Raw genomic sequence first — 21442 nt, 5'->3', positions numbered from 1 at the left:
AGTTTTCTCATTCTTGAGAAAACCCTCCCCGCCTCTGTCGCCTGCTCGGGTCTCCCCTCCCGTTCGGCCTCGGTCTCCTCTGGCAAGCCCTCAATCTCTCTCCCTACAAGCTCCTCCATGCCCTCACCTCCCTGCGTGTGACCGGGTCGACGCCGCCGGCCCCTGCCGAGCCCTTCTCTCCCTCTCGACTCCTCTTCGCCTCTCTCTCTCTCTCTCTCTCTCTCTCTCAATGTCTCCATGTTCCCCTCTCGGTCTCGACTTCTCGCAGCGGCAGCCACCCTCATCGGAGCCGGCCGACCTCTCCTTCGTTGTAGCAGTAACCACCTCGTCGGAAAAAGGTAGGTTTACTGTTTTTTTTCTTTTGGGTATTCTATGGGTCGAGCATGGGCTGGGGGTTGCTGGAAATCCATAGTGAGGGGAGGATTTGGGGTTTGAAGTGCTTGGGAAGCCCCAAATCGTGAACTTTTGAGAGTAGGTTTTTTGTGTTTTTGCATAAGTATCGATTTCAAGTATGCCTTGTGTTGTTGTTCGAAATTCCTTTTGGGATTTTCAATTCTGATGTAGGATCTGTTGGGATTTCGTAGCCTATCCGTTTAAATAGGTGAAGTCATTGAGCATGACCCCTATGAGTGGGTTTAAGTTGTGCAAAAACGCAGAATCACGATTCTGAGTTTGGGTTGCACACACAGGAAGCCTTCGTTTGGTTCCCTGTTTACCATATCAACAAACGATGAGGGTGCACTTATATATATATAGTGGTTAGTTTTGTATTTTGGCTTATACAAAAAAAAAGTTGTGATTCTGTATAAGGTCCAGACCCTATGTCAGACAACCTTGCACTTGTTTTTGGGCATGCAGCCTTTCTGTTAAATTGATCTCTGCAAATCAAACTCAAGATCTACTTGTTACGTTAGCTGCGATTGGATTCCTATGTAACCTTTACTTTCAGCATGTTGTTCTACTAAAATCTTTATCTGTTGGAAATTCTATATCCAAAAGTTTCTATGTTAGGTTATTGACCAAAAAGGTTTGCATTGTTGAGTCTAATGACAGAAGTCGTTGCTTGCACTCTGAAGAAAAGTTATGAAAGAAATGTCATTTCTTGAAATTGTTGCATGCAAGCAGACTCTACGACTTTCTTTTCAAAATTTTCATGAATTGGCCCATTGTGGATTCAAGATGAACGATAGAGTGTGCTAGTTGTAGGAGTCAGTAAGTGCACTAGATGAAATGTGTCGGGGATTTTACTGCCCATTTCAGAAAAGTGGCAAGTATTTCATATTGTTTGTAGAAAACATTTTTTATCTTACAACTGTCCTCTTCATTTGTGAAACATAGTCAGAGAGGAACATGCTTATCTTGGCCATACCCCAGGCTTATGCAAGACCATATGAAGGAAAAGTTCCTTGTTGCTTGGTGTATGTTTCACATTTTGTTTTCATTATATAGTATAAAGAGCTTTAATATATATATATATATATATATAGGTTTAATATGAAAAACATTGAATCTGCACATTTGAACTTTGTACTACCTGTTTATGCAATTACTTAATGGTTTATAAACTCTTAATACAAAGGAATAACCGTATGTGACCTAATCATGTATAGTGTTAGGTTCAAAATTGAGTAATCATTAGAAGTATACTTGCTAAAATGAATATTGGTTAGTGTTAATTGACTACACTGTTATGTTTTGAACAATTAGTGTTAATTGAATACCTTTTTAATGTTAATAGCATGCCTCGTTAATCAGTTTGTGTTAATTGAATACCTTGGTGTATGTTGATCGGTTAATAGAAATTGTATACTTTGTGATATTCTGATTATCATACCCTGTTATACTAGCATACCCTGTTATCCTCTGATTAGATATAGTTAAACTGTATTGCAACAGTATGACCTGCTTTTACCATACTGATTTTTATTGCACTATTATGAATTGCTTTCACAACTCTGATTTTCTTGAAACAGTAGGAATTGACTTTACTTGATTAAAGTAATATTGACTATGGGTTTTGTATTAGGTTACACCAGATCGTTTACCTTTCCCTAATTGTGAATATTTGAGATACATTCTCTTGAATATCTTGTTCTGATAATATGTTATTGCAAAGTTTGTTTTGGTACAGGTGCATACATGATATGAATGTGTGCAACCCTGAAATTTAATTCCTAGGTCCGACTTATGTTCATGTGGGTGGATGTTAACATATGTTATAAATGAAAAGTTTCATGTGCCTACATTTATTGGACATGTTTGATTATCGTGCATTTATGAATCAGTTTCAAGTACATATGCATACATGAAGTTGATGTGTGTTTGGCATGTACAATTATGAATAAATGTTCTCATGTACTTATGAATTATGGATGAATGCATGTGTGTTAAGTGATTACATGAAAGCACTTGCACATGGATGGTGAACACATGCATATGACTGTGGTAACCTATGTCACATGGGTGTGGGTGCAAGAGCGGGTGCAGGTGCGGGTGCAGGGATTCGGCACTTCCAAAAAACCCGAGTGCGGGGGTGCGGCAGGGGTAAAAATGTAATATATATATAGAGAGAGAGAGAGAAGGGGGTCGGGGGTTCCCCCGGCGCGGGTCGGGGTTCAGTTTTTTTTGCTGGTGTGTTTGTTTGAAGACTTGTTACCCACGTTCTGCTTGTTGTGTACTTTAGCTCAACGGGACAAAATTGATGAACCGAAAGGATTGGCAATCTAATCGACCCAGCCTGTTGTGTTCTGTTGACTGTCATGATTCAATCATGTCTGAAACTCCCTGGTCTTCACGAAAAAAAATATAAGCGAAAGGTTTGACGTGGTTTGTTGGAGAGAGAGTCTTCACGAGGCCTACGACGCCACTGCCTAGGGTTCTTCAAATTTCATTTTATATACAGTTGCACGTAAATGACAGCTAAAAGAAATTTATTGGATTTGACATGTGGAAAAGAGAGGTCTACACAAGGCTACGACTAGAGCACCTCGTAAGGAGAAAAGTGAATACTAATAGCCACCAAGGCTCTACTCTACCACCATCATTATCATTTATTATCATTTATTATGGAGAGAGAAAATCCTTGACCAAAAAGGATTTGGTTGGTTGAAGCATAAAGACTTCAAAAGGCTCTTGAATTTTGGTTTTAATTTTTGAGGAAGATGGATCATCATTTCCAAGTTAACAGTATGTTTTCCAACGTTGTGAATTAATTGTTTGGAGGCAGGAATAGCATGGGATGCCAACAAATCTCGTCAGATGTTGTGGACACAAGTGCCCCTTTATAAAACAAGAGCAGCAGCAGCAAGCAGCTGTCCAGAATTTTTTTTTTAAATTCTGTAGCCCATTTTGTAGGGCAAATTTTTTTAAAAAAAAAAAATCCAAACAAAAATGGACCGAAATGACCCTGGGTGCAGTCAACGCACCCAGGATCGGGTTGACCACACCCGCGTCGAGTCGCGTCGACGCGGATGCGGCACCCTGCTAGCCGAATCCCTGTGACATAGGTGGTAACTCATGCGCATTGTTAAATTGGTTTGAATGGATGTGCATTTGGAAGCATGTTGACTTCATTGCATATTGTTATGATTTTTGCATACGATGCATCGATGGTCTAAATGAATCATCACAGGCCTGGAGAGCTTTGAGCTTTGGTTTGCTATTTCTTTAATGGTTTAAATGCATCACAAAAATCACATTTATACTATGGTTTTAATTGTGTTGTTCTATTGTTGTCACTGATGGTAGACCGTGAAGAGCTGTGTATGCTGATTTGCGAGCTTATGGTTGCATGTTGATTTGCAAGCGTATGTTATTAATTTTGCATGTTGATTTGCAAATGAAATTTTATTGCACTATATTGCACTGTTTGATGTGTTTCCACTGGCTGGAGTCCCGTGATGATTCTCGCAGAGGTAGATGTGAGCTTTTGCCTTATTTTTGCATTCTGAATTGCAAAACTCAATAATTGGCTCTTAATAAAAAGATAATGAATAAGAACAGTGTAATATACGTTCTGGGATCTCTCATCTGAAGAATGAGGATCTTAGAGTTCCGGTCTTGGGAAGACTATGAGAATACAAAAAACTCCGTGTGCTAAATTTGGTCCCCTGAACCCGATATTGAGGTTCCTTCTCCTTGCTATGGTTTTAGGGAGAGTCTGTCACTTTACCTGGGGTGGTGTGTTTATCACAGTTGTGATTGTTTTTTGTACCAAAAAAGTGACACTTGTGAGCGTGGGGTGTCGCTTGTGTCCCCGACATTAGATGTGGAGGTCTAATGTTCCGATAGATGGTGTTGTTTTCTGATATCGGTCAAGGGTTAAGTTTAGAGACCCAGTAATAAAATATAAATTGTGTGTTAAGCTACCCTGAGAACCTAACTTGACCTCGGGGATTTAACCCATTTGGTGTATCCGCGGGCAACGGTAATTAAAAAGAGAAACTTAAATTATATGCATTAAATAGGACATGCATATGGAAAGGAAAATTTTAATGAAAGATAATGAAATATTCATGCATTGCACATAAATCATGCATATTCATGCTATGCATTAGAACATGCATATGCTAGCTGTTTCCTTAATTGTTATATGTTTGGTGGATGCGTGACGTTAACTTCTAATGCATGTTAAATGACCTGTTCTACTAGAATTGTGATTCATGGTATTGATTAATGTTTTTTTATGCCTAATAGATACGCCATGTTGTATGAATGCATACCTGAATTATGTAATTATCATAATTGCATTCCTCTGAACCATTACATGAATTCATATCTATGGTTATGAGATATTTAAATGTTGCTAACGATGTTACCTGTTAGTTAGCTTCTGATACATTATTAACTGTTGTAGCGTAGACTTATTCTTGTATATGTTGAAAATCACACTCGGCACCCGCACCACATACTTGACACATGATATACCTGCAAGAAAAAATTACAGTAATTCCTACTTAGACAGTTGCAGTCTAATTCCGATAAATTTATCATTTTTCAAGTAAAGAGTAGAGTTTATGAGCGACTGCGGGATGAAACTTCGATCGAGATTTTGGATTTACTGTTCCAGGGATAGTTTGAGAAACTCTGATGTTATTATTCATTGATAATAAAATGAAACAAATGTTTTGGTCTTGCTTCCCCGTAATGTTCTGGAATACTTAACCTTATAGCATTACTTGTTTCCGTTGTTTCAAAAAAAAATCCTCAAAATTTAGGTTAAGATTTCGGAGCATTACACTCATAGTTGTTGAAATAAAATGAGGATCTTCGAATCACGAACTTAGATTCACAAATAAAGTGTCTAGAAAGACACTAAATCATAACCCTTAAAAAGGGTATAATAGGAAACAAATAGGAAATAAAATAATCTTTATTGATATGAAAACAACTAAATGCTTAAGAAGCATTTGGGAATACATTACAAGAGGGGTTGCACCCCTTTATATACACTGCAGGGAGAGGGGACTCAATAGAGCTCTAAATAGAGTTGTTGGACACAGTCCGACAACTTTATTGCTAGTCAAGTCTGGACTGAGACTTGACTAGCAAACTCAGTCTAGTTCAAACTGAACTAGACGACTAAAAGAAAAACAGAAAATTACAAAAAAAGGAAAAGAAAAATTATTTTATTTATATATATATAATATTATTATATATATATTTACAATTTTACATTTTAACACTCCCCCTTAAACTTACGGTACAATGAGTGAAAGTTTGTCTAAGAGAAAGTGGAATCGGGGAACAGCAAGAGGCTTTGTAAAGAAGTCTGCTAACTGATATTCTGAAGTAACATATGGCAGATCAATTGTCTCGTGTAGATATTCCTCTCTGACGTAGTGACAATCCATTTTGATATGTTTGGTGTGTTCGTGAAATGTTCAGTTACTGGCAATGTAGATCGCACTTTTGTTGTCACAACACATTTGTGAAGCTTTTGTTGCTTCAGCTCCCATATCAGCAAGCAGTCGTCAGAGTCAAACTACTTCCATGGTCGTGGTTGTCATGGCTCTGTATTCAGCTTCAGTGGATGAGAGAGATACCTTCTGCTGCTTTTTAAACCTCCACGAAATCAACGATTCACCTAAAAAAACACAAAAACCAGTGGTTGAGTCTCTGTTATTGGGATCTCCTCCCCAATCAGCATCAATATATGTAATTAAATCAAAAGAAGATGAGGAGAATAAGAAAAGTCCTCGTGAAAGGGAGGACTTGATGTATCTGATAATACGCATGACTGCTCCCATATGAACAGAAGTGGGGGCATGTTGAAATTGACTAGTTGTGTGAACAACGTGTGCTATATCTGATCTGGTAATAGATAGATAGGAAAGTGCCCCGATAAGTTGTATGTAAGGAGTTGGATCTGCAAGGAGTTCTCCATCATCAATCTTCATTTTAACATTTACCACTTCTGGAGTATCAACTTTCTTATCATCAGTAATACCAGACCTGGAAACAATATCAAATGCAAATTTAGTTTGAGATAATAAATATCCTCTAGGAGAATAAGCAACTTCAAAGCCTAAAAAATATCTTAATAAGCCTAAATCAGTCATTTCAAAATGAGATTTAAGAAGTGTTTTGATCGTTTCAACTCCTTTTTTATCGCTTCTGGTGATGATCATATCATCCACATAAAGAAGAAGCACAATGATTCCTGCATCAAAATTCTTAACAAACAAAGCAGTGTCAGTTAAACAGAATTGAAAACCAAAATCGATCATAACACGACTAAACCTATCATACCAAGCTTTTGGTGCTTATTTAAGACCATAAAGGGCTTTTTCTAAACGAAGGACTTTATCTTTAGGAATACTTAAATCAGGAGGAGGTTCCATGTATACTTCTTCAACTAGCTTTTCATTTAGAAAGGCATTTTTGAGATCCATTTGAAAATTTGATAATTTCTTAATAGAGGCTAAGGCAACTAAGGTTCTAACAGTTGTCATACGAGCCGGAGCAAAGGTTTCTTCGTAATCAATGTCATATTCTTGAGCATAACCTTTAGCTACTAATCGGGCTTTATATCTTTCGAGAGTACCATCACTCTTGGTTTTAATTTTATAGACCCATCGGCATCCTATAGTTTTCTTTCTTGGAGAAAGATCTTGAATAATCCATGTAGAAGCCTTTTCTAGTGCATCTAATTCAGCTTTCATGGCTTATATCCATTTGATATCATTTCTTGCTTGAAAATATGTGGATGGTTCTTCATATGAGTGAATTAATGCAATAACTGCCCTATACGTAGGTGAGAAGGACTCGTATGACACAAACTTTCCTGGAGGCCTCGAGAGTCGAGATGATCGTCTAGTTGGAATGTTAGAATACTTTTCAAGTGCACATGGAGGATTAGACTCTTGTCTCCTGAAATATTGAATACTAGTATCCCTATGAACTTCTTCATCATCAACATTATGATCAACAATTCTTCGATCACCATCAAAGTTACAGTCAAGATCATATTCATCAGGTGTTGATGTTAGATCTAACAAAAACGAATACTCAGTGACTTCCTTTGGTTTTTCAAAATCAAAGAAACTCTCTTTTTCAAGAAAGGAAATATTTCTAGACACATATAGTCTATTATTTTTTAAATCAAAACATCTATAACCTTTCTGATTTTCAGCATATCTTAGAAAAGCACATAGAATCGCACAAGGGAAAAGTTTATCATTTTTGTCGGTAAATATGAAACATTTGCACCCAAAGATTCTTAGTCTAGAGTAGTCTGGAGAGACTTTCATAAGTTTTTCAATGGGAGTGATATTTTGTAAAGAGGAGGATGGCATCCTATTAATGAGATAGGTGGCGGTTAAGGCAGCTTCTGCCCAAAAATCTTTCGGGACATTATTTGCTATTAATAATGTTCTAGTGGTTTCCATAATATGGCGATGTTTTCGTTCAGCCAACCCATTCTGTTGAGGAGTATAAGGGCAAGATTTTTTATGTGTGATGCCATGTAATTTAAGATAATTTTTAAAATCAATAGATAAAAACTCTCCTCCTGAATCTGTACGAAAGATAGAAATATCATTTTGAAACTTGTTTTTGACCATATTATGAAAAAATTGAAAGTGTAAAAATACTTCAGACTTATGTTTAAGAAAGTAAATCAACGTATGTCGGAAAAAATCATCGACAAAAATAACATAGCAAGCAAATCCTCCTTTAGAAATCACGGGTGCAGGACTCCAAACATCCGAATGTACTAATTTCAAGTGGTCTTGAAGAGAAAAAGGTTCTATTATGAAATGGTAATCTTTTCATTTTGCCAATAATATAATCTTTACAATCAAATGATTCAGAGTTACAAAATTTCCCTAGATTTGGAAAATAATGGATTTTGGCTATATGTGGGTGACCAAGTCTCTTATGCCACAGCTCCAACTCAATTTTCTGAATATTATAGCAAAAAGCATTCTTCGGCATTTCCAAAAAATCCATGTAATAGAGTCCTCCTTCTCTATGGACTTCCCCAATCAGCTTTCCTGACTGGCGATCCTTTACCCAACAACCATGAGAAGAAAAGGAAGTATTACATCCATAGTCAGAAATTTGAGACACAGATAGAAGATTTAAATTTAATTTTAAAATATATCTAATTTCTAGGATAGAAAATTTATTTGTTTTATAAATCTTTTCGAAATTTCTTATTCCTTCTATTTCAAGAAAAGTCTCATCGGCTGTAAAAACCTTTGACACACTTGTTTTATTTTTAACACATTCGAATAGACTTTGATTATTTGGGGTAATGTAAAAAAATGCACCAGAGTCAAGGAGCCCATAAATTTTACCTGGATCGGAAAAAGATGAGGTTGCAGCGCCGGTTGAGGCTTCAAATGAAGAAGATACACCTTTGATGAGAGGCTGAAGAATCTCCATTAGTTGTGCCATTGAAACTGATGCATCCTGATCTTTGGACTCTGATCCAGTAATTGCAGCTCTTTTCTCTCTTAGCTCCTTGAGTTTGGAACATTGTGGCTTGTAGTGTCCCGGCTCATGACAATGATGACAAATAACCTTTTTTTTATCATAGTCACTATTCTGTCAGTTAAAGTGAGGAGGTCTATAAGATCGAACATGATTCCCTGGTCTAGACACAGCTAAAACAGAATCATCTTCAGCTTTAGAGGAGCCTTTCCGGAGACGGTTCTCTTCCATTGTTAATTATTCAATAGTTTCAACAATAGAAGGAATTTTTCCCCTCTAAAAGAGGGGCGATTTAGTGGTTTCAAATTCCGGCCTTAATCCAGTTATAAAGTGGTAAAATTGTTCAGCATTGAGTTGTTTCTGACAAAGCTCGATGTCTTCGGCACAATGTCACTTTGGTTCTAAAAGGGAAAGTTCTTCCCAAAGTTCGGACAACCCATTGTAATATTCACGAATAGTTTTGTCTCCTTGGGTCATCATTCAAACTTTTTCTTAGAGGTTGCATACGTGTGCAATATCTTTAAGGGAATACATATTCTTAAGGTATTCCCATGCCTTATCGCATGATCAAACTTGGCAAGACTTGAGCATTTTTTAATGTCAACGCTATTGATAAGCCATGACATTATCTTCGCATGAGATATTCTTCATTCTTTCCATTTCTTCTCGTAAGAGGCAAGAGCCTTGATTTTCTCTTCTTCTGATAAAGGAATCTTTTTATCTCCCTCCTTTTTAGTAAGAGATAGCTTAGGTTCTGAATCGAAACCATCCACAATCCCCCATAGGCCTTTTCCCCATATATGGTGCTTCATGATTGAAGCCCATGTTACATAGTTCGTATCGCTTAATTTCATAGGCATGATGGTGATTTTATCATTGTCATCCATCGATTACAAGAAGAGAGAAAGAGTAGGGATAAAAAAGAAACAAGAAGAGAAATGAGAAAAAAGAAAGAAATACAAAACAACAAGATGTGAAATCTTCCCCAATGAAGTGATACAACACTTCTCTTCAAGTGACGAACACTTTGGAAAAGTGAGCATGGAAACCGAGGCAGCTTTTCTTCAAGATCTAATACTTTCGTGGCTATGATACCATGAAATAAAATGAGGATCTTCGAATCACGAACTTAGATTCACAAAGAAAGTGTCTAGAAAGACACTAAATCATAACCCTTAAAAAGGGTATAATAGGAAACAAATAGGAAATAAAATAATCTTTATTGATATGAAAACACCTAAATGCTTAAGAAGCATTTGGGAATACATTACAAGAGGAGTTGCACCCCTATATATACACTGCAGGGAGAGGGGACTCAATAGAGCTCTAAATAGAGCTGTTGGACTGTGTCCAACGGCTCTAAATAGAGCTGTTAAACACAGTCCAACAGCTCTATTGAGACTTGACTAGCAAACTCAGTCTAGTTCAAACTGAACTAAACGACTAAAAGAAAAACATAAAATTACAAAAAAGGAAAAGAAAAAATATTTTATTTATATATATATATATATAATAATATAATAATATTATATATATATATATATATTTTACAAATTTACATTTTAACAGTTGTCACCATATCCCATCTTGAAGTTTCCACTACGACACAATTCTCTTGGATAAAATTTTCTTCCACCACACCTACTCTCCGATGCCCACTCAGGCCGGTCTTACTAAGCAGCCCAATTTGATAAACTTACGCTCTGAGTTCCTCACCGTGTACCCAATTCTTCATTTGAAGATTTCACTTTTTAGGATTTTCAAACACCAAATTAAAATAAATTTAGAACATCAGGGCTTGCTGAATTATATTATGCCTTTCGAAGGAAATGGATTTGTTTTTTTCTTTTTAAATGACAATTATAAATGTGTACTTTCATTTTGACTTTTATAATTGCAGACCAAGAGTTTAAAGAAGTAAAGTCATAAGTTTCACAGAAGTTCAAGCTTCTGCTGACTTGATCATGACTTGTTCAACTTGAAGCTAAGTCATGTTAAAATATATTGCAGAAAGTGGCTTCATTAGACCAATATTAAGAAGTCATGTGGCACTTGACACCTAAATCCTTCCTATTATAATAAAGAAGCCTACGTGTTCCTATTCTAATAATCAAAACCCACTTAAATTAATTAATAGATCTATCTTAGTTCTAAACTTCTAATATAGAAATTTATATAACTACTAAAACTGCAATTATTCAATTAAAAAATTGCTAAAAACCTTTAGGCTTCAGTTATACTCAAATATAAAACATTACTTTTCATCTAATTTATTGAATCAAGGTTTTATTTAAAATGGGGAACAAAGTTTAATCGACTCTTTACTAACCTTCGAGCTATGCCTTATTCTGATTGAGTATAGATTCCTTAAAATTAGGTTTTTTAACTTGTCCTATATCATGTTCTCTTAAGCAATCAAAGGGTTCAATAAATTTCTACTCTTTCCAGAAGCAACTTCCTTCATGGAATTACAAACCCAAGCTCACCAAGGCACTGCACAGCAAGAAAGCAGGTATAGGCATTCCTAACTAATAAGACTCTTTTCTCATCATCAAGGGAATACATAATTCTTGTTTTGTAAAATTCACAAAGAAAAATTTGCAATTCCAGACATGAGCATGCATGTTTCTCATTTGTGGAGTAGTAAAATTCTTCATATTTATTGTAAAAAGGACTACTTTGCGGTATTTGTCTGATTTTTAGTATGTTTTTAAATACATTTTTCACTTTTAACGAAACCGTTTTTAATTAAAAGAGGACTTGATTGAGGTTTAGTTCATAAGCCAGGAAGGTGGGAAAAGTGGGGGAAAGAGCTTTTCTACTAGCTTATTATCAAGAATCTGTGGGTTGAACATCTAAAGGGGACTAGGGAAGGAATTGATTTTGGAAAAAGATGCCCATTATGTGTTCTATGATTAGTTGAAGTGATTAATAAGAGACACTAAATTTTTTTATGTAATTTACCTAATGATTATTACAACTTATACTCATAAAGTTGATATTTGATGGTTAATGTTTTATTCTTCACATGGTGTGGCTAATATGGCACTTAATAATTTTATTTTTTAAATGTTTTAATCAAACTCCGCCTGTGTAGTTATACACTGCCGGTCCCAAGCCCGGATAAAGGAGGAGGGTTGCGGTAGGCCTGTGACAGCCAGCATAAAAACTTTGTCATATCCTATGAAAATGAACCAATATGAGAATTTCGTTGGGGCGTTCCCTACTGAGCGACGCGTTGTACTCTCTAGGCCCGGAGGCAGTGATAAATGTGCAAGGGTTGCTAGGTCGTCGCCCAGAAGCGACGCGTCACACCGGCGCCCGGGTGTGGTGTCAAATAGGCAAGGGTTCCCTCACTTTGTTGGACGGGTGGGGGTAAAGAAGTTAGTTCAAGACCATAAAATTAGGTTAGCCACTTTGAACATAGGGTCTTTAACTGGTAAGTTGGTAGAGTTAGTAGATGTTATGTGTAGGAGAAAGATTGATATTTTATGTCTTCAAGAGACCAAATGGGTAGGTGAGAAAGCTAAAGTGATAGAACCTTGGGGATATAAGATTTGGTATACAGGAATAAATAGGAATAGGAATGGAGTAGGGATTGTTATGAGTCGTCAGTTTATAGATAATGTAGTTGAGGTCCGTAGGAAGGGTGATAGAATTTTACTTATTAAATTAGTATTAGGTACGGATATTATTAATATTATTAGTGTTTATGCACCTCAAGTAGGTTTAGATGATTCCATTAAGCATCAATTTTGGGAAGATTTAGATGGAGTAGTACAAGAGACATCTTATGGAGAAAAGCTTTTCATCGGCGGTGACCTTAATGGACATGTAGGCATTAGTAGGGATGGATTTGAGAATATTCATGGAGGCTATGGTATAGGAGAAAGAAATGAAAGTGGAGAAAGGATTTTAGATTTTTGTTTGTCCTATGATATGATCTTAGCAAACACTTGGTTTAGGAAGAGGGAGTCTCACCTAGTAACATTTAAAAGTGGGGTTAATACGAGTCAAATAGATTTTTTCCTACTTAGAAAGAGAGATAGGGGTTGTTGCATCGATTGTAAGGTTATACCAGGAGAAAGTGTAGCTACACAACATAGAGTCTTAATTTTAGATCTTAGAATTAGACAATGCCGCAAAAGGGATAGACATAGGATAGATCCTAGAATTAAGTGGTGGGCACTGAAAGGAGCTAAACAAGGAATGTTTGTAGAGCAGGTAGTTAAGGAAGTTGATTGGTGTCTCGAGGAGGATTCAGAATCAATGTGGAATAAGATAGCGGGTGGTATGAGAAAAGTAGCTAAGGAGGTATTGGGTGAGTCTAAAGGCGGTGCACCACTAGGTAAGGATACATCATGGTGGAACGAGGATGTCAAATTAGCTATTAAGGTTAAAAGAGAGTGTTATAGAAATCTAAGTAAGAGTCGTGATAATGAGAATTTGGAGAAGTATATGATAGCAAAGAAGGAAGCTAAAAAAAGTTGTTCGAAACGCGAGGGCTAAGGTATATAAGGAGGTTTATGACAAGTTGGATACCAAAGAAGGCGAGAAGGATATTTATAGGCTTGCAAAGATGAGAGATAGAAAATCGAAGGATTTGGGTATGGTTAGATATATCAAAGATGAAACGCAAAGGGTTTTAGTCAAAGATGAGGAGATTAAGGAGAGATGGAAAGATTATTTTGATAAGCTATTTAATGATAGTCATGCTCAAGATCTTGGAGACTTCTCTATTCCTTTTCATGAGATAAATCGTGACTTCATGCGCAAGATTCAAAAGAAAGAAATTGCAGAGGCTTTGAAGAAAATGAACTACCCTAATACAACCCATAACCCAGACATGTACTATCCAGTTCCTACCCACCTAGAGCCCGAGACCCCACAACACCATCCCCCTTACCTTGGACCTCCTGTCATATCGGTACCACAACGCCGACCACAGATGGCTTTCGCTCATGTACCAGCCAGACCGAGGCAGATTTAGCAGGTAACGGTGCGACCAGAGCACCGACAACAGGTCGTCGGAATTTGCCAACCCCAACAGCCAGGCGAACAAGACCACGGAGATGAAGCAGTTTGAGATGATGACACCTTATGGAACAAGCATCCTGCAGGAATGGTGGAGGCCCGATAGCAGAGAGCACTAGAGCACCCCTCCACGTATGGGGTGAAGTTGGAGCTTCTAGAGTTCGCAGGTCGGTTGGATGCGGAGCAGTTCTTCGATTGGTCATATGTCGTCCAGTTCTTCTTCGACTACCACGATGTCGTCGAGCACTGTCGCATGGTATACCTATCGAGGCTTGGAAATGCTTGGGAGAGAAAGGTTTAGAATGGTTGACAAATCTTTTTAACTTGATTTGGCGAACAAATAAGATGCCTAATGAGTGGAGGAAGAGTACTTTGGTGCCTTTATATAAGAATAAGGGTGATATACAAGATTGCACAAACTATCGTGGTATAAAACTCATGAGTCATACTATGAAACTTTGGGAGAGGGTGATTGAGTCTAGGTTGAGGAAGGTTGTCATGATATCGGAGAATCAATTTGGTTTTATGCCTGGAAGATCAACTATGGAAGCTATACATCTTCTTAGACAACTTATTGAAAGATATAGAGAGATGAACAAAGATTTGCATATGGTTTTTATTGATTTAGAGAAGGCATACGATAGAGTACCTAGGGACGTTCTCTGGTGGACAATGATGAAGAAAGGTGTTTCTCTCAAGTACATTAGTATAATTAAAGATATGTATGAAGGAGTAGTAACCAATGTCCGCACTTGTGGAGGGGTGACAACCAATTTTCCGATAACGGTTGGGTTACATCAAGGATCTGCTTGAAGCCCTTTCCTATTTGCGATAGTGATGGATGAACTTACGAGATCAATTCAAGAAAATGTACCGTGGTGTATGTTGTTTGCTGATGATATTGTTTTGATTGATGAGTCTAGAGCTGGGGTTAATGCTAAGTTAGAATTATAGAGACAGACATTGGAAGCTAGAGGTTTTAAGTTGAGTAAGAGTAAGACTGAATATATGGAATGTCGGTTTAGTAAGCAACGAAGTAGTGATGGGAGTGAGTGAAGCTTGGTGAGCAAGATATACCGGTGAATGATTATTTCAAATATTTGGGATCCATCATTCAAAAGTATGGAGAAATTGATGGAGATGTAAATCATAGGATAAAGGTTGGGTGGATGAAATGGAAAAGTGCTACTGGAGTGCTGTGCGATCGTAGAATGCCATTGCGGTTGAAGGGAAAGTTTTATAGGACGACTATTAGACCCGCTTTACTATATGGTACGGAATGTTGGGCTGCCAAGAGACATCATATTCAAAAAATGAGTGTAGCTGAGATGCGGATGCTTAGATGGATGTGTGGAAATACAATAAAAGATAAGATTCGGAACGAAGAGATACGTAAGAAGGTAGGTGTTGCACCCATTGAAAATAAGATGCGAGAGAATCGTTTACGGTGGTTTGGACATATTCGGCGAAGGCCTAATGATGCTCCAGTTAGAAGGTTGGAGAAATGGGAAAATATATTAGTTAAAAGAGGTCGGGGTAGGCCTAGGAAGACTTGGATGGAGATGATAGGAAAGGATATGAATGCTTTGAACCTCACCGAGGACATGGCGTTGGATAGAAATGATTGGAGGAAAAGGATTCATGTGGAAGACCCAAAATGAATTTCTTTTTGGTTCATATCGCTGACCCCAATTGTTTTGGGATGAAGGCGTAGTTGTTGTTGTTGTAAATGTTTTAATCAGGCCCTTTAGTAGATACTGCTACACATTTTACATCATTGCAATATTTTTCTTCTTGATGCCATGTACTATTTGTCAATTGTTAAATATCCATTCATATTTCGTTATTACTATTTATCAATTGTTAAATATCCATTCAGATTTCGTTATTCCATAATTAAGTTTTTCTGGTACTGCAATTTTGTTACTTAGATGTTCGCTTCTCTTTTCAAAAAAAAAAACTCTTATTTTTAGTTTTCATATTTATTTTGTTTCAAGGTCACAATCTTCTTTCTCAAAGCCAATACATCTTTTGCAACATTATTTAAGAGGATAATGCAATCATGGTTTTATTGTTAAGTTGTAACACACACACACACACACACACACACACACACACACACACACACACATATACATTTTTGGTATTTATGATGTTGTAATAGGAAATACCCATTAGGGGTATTTCAGTCTTTTCACAGTATTGTAATAGGTTGTGCCCATTAGGGGCACAATAGTCTTTTTGTATTTTTCTTTTTATTATTTGTAACTTAGTAATTGAGTTTAGGGTTGAGGGCATTTAAGTAAAAGGCTCATAGAGTCGTTGGGACCTTCCCAACGGCTCTATTTCTATCCGTTGGGGAGGTCCCAATGGCTCTATGTGTTGCTTGTGTTGTGTATAAATAGGGGTGTTTCCCGTCTTACTTTTTTAATGCTTTTCCTAAGCATTCTACTCAATAGAGATTATATTTTTTATGTTCTTGTGTTATTGTTTTGACTGTTTGAAGTCTTGCATGCACTTTGTGCTTGTGTGGTGCCTTAGTGATTATGCACTTTTATTTGTTTTTCCAGATATTTCATTACATTTATACCATAATCCTCTTGGACAACCTTGAATTAACAATGTCTACATTGCAAAGAAAACACTATTTCCCATCTCACAGATGGATAGAAAAATGTCAATTTTAATCTCATCATGTCAAAGGAATTCAATCTCGGCAGTTGCCCTGCACTTAATGCATCGCATATTCTAAAACATATGGGAGAATAAGGCATAATATTACATCCTAGGGAACTTGTAACCACACAAAGCATGTCATACACAAACAACGTGATTAATACAGACATGTCAAACTTTTTCTGTTTTACTCACCATCAAACCATATATATTTTGTAAGTTCATTTAAAATATCTTTAGCCGTGAATGAAAATAGATAACTGGAGACTAAAATATACAGAATATTATTCAAAAAGCAAGGGGAGACAAAACGGCTTACCACCGTGGCCTTGAATAATTAAGAGTTAGGAAACAATTTAATAGCATAGTCAAAAATATCAGTGTCGGTTATATCTCGGTGAGGCTATTTCTCGCGATATTATAGGTTTGGTGATAAATCTCAGAAAAATATTGGGGCTTAAAAAAATATATAAAAAACAAAAATAAGTAAGAAAATATCATGTTTAGATAATAAAATACATATATAATAAAAGAAATAAGTAAAAACGCAAAATAAAGAAGAAAAACACATTTAAGATATAGAAAATAAAAAAAAAGTAGCAATAATTGATAATATCGCGATATTTTCAAAATATTGCAATATTATAGGTTTGGTGATAAATCTCGGGAAAATTTTGGGGCTTAAAAAAATAAAAAATATATAAAAAAACAAAAATAAGTAAGAAAATATCATGTTTAGATAAAAAAAATACACATATAATAAAAGAAATAAGTAAAAATGCAAAAGAAAAAAGAAAAACACATTTAAGATATAGAAAATAATAAAAATAGTAACAATAATTGATAATATTGCGGTATTCTCGTGATAATATCACGATATTTTCAAATTGGCGATATTTTCAAAATATCATGATATTTTACCTATAATATCGTTTGCTGAAAATACAGCGATAATACATAATATTGTTTGCTGAAAATACAGCGATAATATATAATATCATTTGCTGAAAATACAGCAATAATATCGCAATATTTTGAAAATATCACCGATACCTGTGACTGTTTAATAGAGCAAATACTTAACCTAGGTTGTCATGCATCAACACAAAAATAATGTTGTTAGCTTACTTATGTATTTTATGCACGACCTTATTGAAGGGGTTAAAATTGCAGTTGGCAGGTAGAGTTGCATGATCTCAGGTTTAGATCCTATGGAAGCAGTGCACACACATGTTTAAGCCCAGGCAAAGACACATCACGAAATACCAACATGACAAATAACATTGTTTGGAAAAATACAAAGATTAATATATTTTTCACATAATGCTTTGGAGAAGTATTGAATTAATTCTACATGACAATCTCCACACTTTATCAAAAATAAAATAAAAAACAGACAACAGTTATATATTTGAGGCTAACATGTTATTCAGTACAATTGTCATTGGCAATAGCATACGCTCAACCTACCAAGGGGGGAAAGAAAAACAAGATACCAAATTGTGCTTAAACATTGAAATTTACCAGATGATGGCAGCTAGGAACTAAAAGGTAATATACAGTTAGATGTAAGCAAAAAATTATCATAAAAATGAGAGCAAAATTTTAAAACCATAAAAATTTCCAGACCCATATATGTTGAAGGCCATCCACAGCTTTAATTCACCCTCAAGCAAGTCCCTTTGAGAAATAATCATTCAACAAGATCTGTGACATGAAAGCTCTCCTGGTTTAAAAGTTACGTTTTCCACATTTTGTCGTTTATGGTAATCAGTATCAAGCAGGAGAGCAACATCGATGTGAAAATGGGAGAAAAAAGAGCCTGTGCAAAGAAACTATGTGCGCAAGATATCCAACAAGGACTATTCAAAGAGAGAAAAGAAAAGCTAGAACCTTACAAGAGAAAATTTGGTTGCATGCTTTTGTTCCGTTCCAAACCATCCTTCTGTACACTAATATACAAGTAAACATGCCCTTCTGGAACTGACGAGCAAAGCAACCTCAGTCGTATAGCTTAGCCCAATGACATGCTAGATACACTACATAATCCCTCCATCTCTGAAACTCCCATCCCCACAATCTGAACCTGGATCTAGAGGGCAAGGTGAATCGTACCACTTGGAGTTGTCTGGGTAAAACCCATCTACCTGTATCCCAACAAGGCTTGAATCCGGCACCATAGGACCCTCATGCCTTATGGGCTTCACGAGTTTTGTGTCCTCGCAGACAAGAATGCTCTTCTCATCAAACTCACCACACGCTTCTTTCACAGAGTCCAACCATTTATCCGACTTACAATTCTCCCTCAATATATCCTTGCTCCTGCATTCCGCCCTCAGAGAATCCCACTGAGTAACACTCTCGAGGCTCCGCTCAAACGCATCATCGTCTTCTCCATCAATCAATTCGCCATCTCCATGCATTTGCGAGTGGTGATGATGGCCTTCCCACTCTCCCACTAAACCAGAATTGTGGTCACCAACCAGAACCTGTTCAGGGTTCTGCTTGCCTATCAACATCCCGACCTCGTCCTCCCCTATGCTTCTGAGTCTATTGATGATTGCAGAGAGATCCTGCGACAATGAACAAAGCAACTCATGGGGCATCTTTGCAACCTTAGATTCCAACGCCCCAATCTCAACTTGAAGATCCTGAACCTGTTGCAGAACAGAAATTCGCGAACTGCTGCCGGTATCGCCTCCTCTGGCTCCGAAGAAGCCCATATTCTCATCCTTCATACCAACCACCCTGTGAATTATCCTGGCGCTCCCTTCCATGGGGCCAGGCTCGTGACCGGAATGAACTGCGTAAAGCTTGAAGACCGCCATGCCTTCCTCCTGATACACGAAACTCTTCTCCTTCTCGTTGTAATTTGTGATCGGGACGATGGCCCTGATCCTAAACCCGCACCCGCAGCGCTTAGAAGCATAGGGCTCCCTCTTCAAAACTCTAGACCTCTTGGCGTTGGGCTCCCCGGCCCTGTGGCAGGCGTAATCCTTGACCTCTGCCATGAAAGGCTTGTACCTGATATACTTCTGCCTGATGCAAAGCACGACCTTGTGCCTGGCGGCCAGCTGCTGGAGCCTCCAGGGCACCTCCTTCGCGGGGACTTCGAAGGACTCGGTGTACTCGAAGCGCCTCCGCTTGCTCCTGGCCGCGCTGCTGGAGCCGGTGTCAGAGCACACGGGGCAGGAGGCGATGCAGACGCGGATGAAAGACTCGGGGATGCCGTAGAACTTGGCGCCGACGGTCCAGACCTGCTTGATCCGCTCGATGCTCTCCTTGAGGCCGAGGTGCTTGAGATCGGCGTCTCCGTGGAAGCTCATGACGATGTCCTGCCACTGGTTGATGTGGGAGACGTACTGCTGGGCGTTGTTCTTGAAGTAGAGGAGCTCGTTCCCCTGCTCGTCGATGTGGGCGTTAAGCTTCTCCTGGATGCGCTTCCACCCGGTGAGGTAGGCGGTGCCCTCGTTGCGGTCCTTCCAGACGCCCCGCCACGAGGAGAGCACCGACGGAGGGGTGGCGGCCCTGATCTCCAACGGCGTCGCCAGCCGCCCCTCCACGATGCACCGGACCATCAGGCTGTGCGACTCGCGATTGAAGGTGAAGAACTGGGTCGAGATGTGGGACTCCGGGTTCACCAACCCCGGCGGATTCAGGGTTAGGGTTTTGCCGACCCCCTCGTCGGCGGCGTCGGAGTCCATGTTGTCGTTCATAGAGCTCCCGCTGGAGCAGTCAACACCCGCTGCAGCAGCTGCAGCTGCCCCCGCCTTGATGGACTCATCCTCCTCCAACTCCAACTCCTCATGGAACACCACCATCTCCGAGATGGACTGCCGGTCCCCACTTCCTCCTCCTTCTGGTAGCAGCGCGGCCGTGACGCCGAATGCATCCTCGACCTCGTCTTCCATCTCTCTCTCTCTCTCTCTCTCTCTCTCTTTCCTTTGTGGATGTTGGATTGCGATCCGCACCCCGTTCACGCGTTCCGTTCCGCCGCTTCCTCCACTAGGTTGATGATCATCATTATCATTCTTCAATCTCCCCTATTTGACAATGACGATAAGCTCCGCAGCATTTTTATTTTTTGATAGCGTGTAGTATCGATCGGCTCTTCCTGCCTCTTTCTTTCCCTTCCTCTTTTCTCTCTCCTTTGTGCCACACTTTTGATAGCTTTACAATAATAAAAAAAAAAACGACTTTGATTTGCCCTTTTTTAATCTTTTGCGATTTGCACTTCCTAGTCTACGGTAGAGAAAGGACCGTTGGCTTTAGAAAGAAGGAAGAGCAGACGAGGGAATAATGAATAGCCCTTGAAAGACATTTTTTGCCATATCTCCACGCACCACAAAGTCATCGTAGAATCTTCAAAAGAGTAAAGTTGTTGCTGCAAGGATTAGAAGGATTAGACTTTTTGAAGGTCGGTTCCTCAAGATGATAGGTTCAGTATTAGCTTCTCACCTTTTCTCTTTTGAGTTTATTCAATGGTGTCATGTTGATAAGGATTGCAACTATGCTACCAATAGCCTTGCTGGGATAGGATAGAAACATAAACCTTCGTATTAGTTTCCCTAGCGTTCATGATCCCTAATGTTATGTTGTTTGTTTTTAGGAAAATTTTCAAATGCACACCTAAAGTTTTTACAATAATAAAAAACACACTTAACAGAAATTGTTAAACCAGACCTAAAATTTTTTGTGGTCAACTAAAAAGCCCAGAGTTTTACTTCCATCTAAGTTGTTATATGTGTGTTAAAATTACGGCTTTATCCTCAAAATGTGTTTTAACCCAACTTTG

General features: G+C 38.1%; 1 protein-coding gene across 1 annotated transcript; it reads right to left on the bottom strand.

The window, feature by feature from the left end:
- Positions 1 to 18250: 18250 nt before the first annotated feature.
- Positions 18251 to 20759, bottom strand: LOC149836356 (uncharacterized). Its single transcript, XM_090010860.1, has 2 exons — positions 18546 to 20759; positions 18251 to 18354 (listed from the first exon to the last, which is right to left on the bottom strand). The coding sequence occupies exon 1, from the start codon at positions 20556 to 20558 to the stop codon at positions 18687 to 18689; it is 1872 nt and encodes a 623-aa protein (XP_089866986.1). The 5' UTR covers positions 20559 to 20759; the 3' UTR covers positions 18251 to 18354; positions 18546 to 18686.
- Positions 20760 to 21442: the final 683 nt, after the last annotated feature.

This window comes from Nuphar pumila, chromosome 6, assembly GCF_984573655.1.
Source record: "Nuphar pumila chromosome 6, dmNupPumi1.hap1.1, whole genome shotgun sequence".
NCBI lineage: Eukaryota > Viridiplantae > Streptophyta > Magnoliopsida > Nymphaeales > Nymphaeaceae > Nuphar > Nuphar pumila.
Note: the sequence above shows the minus strand (reverse complement) of the source record. Positions and strands in the feature narration are given on the sequence as shown.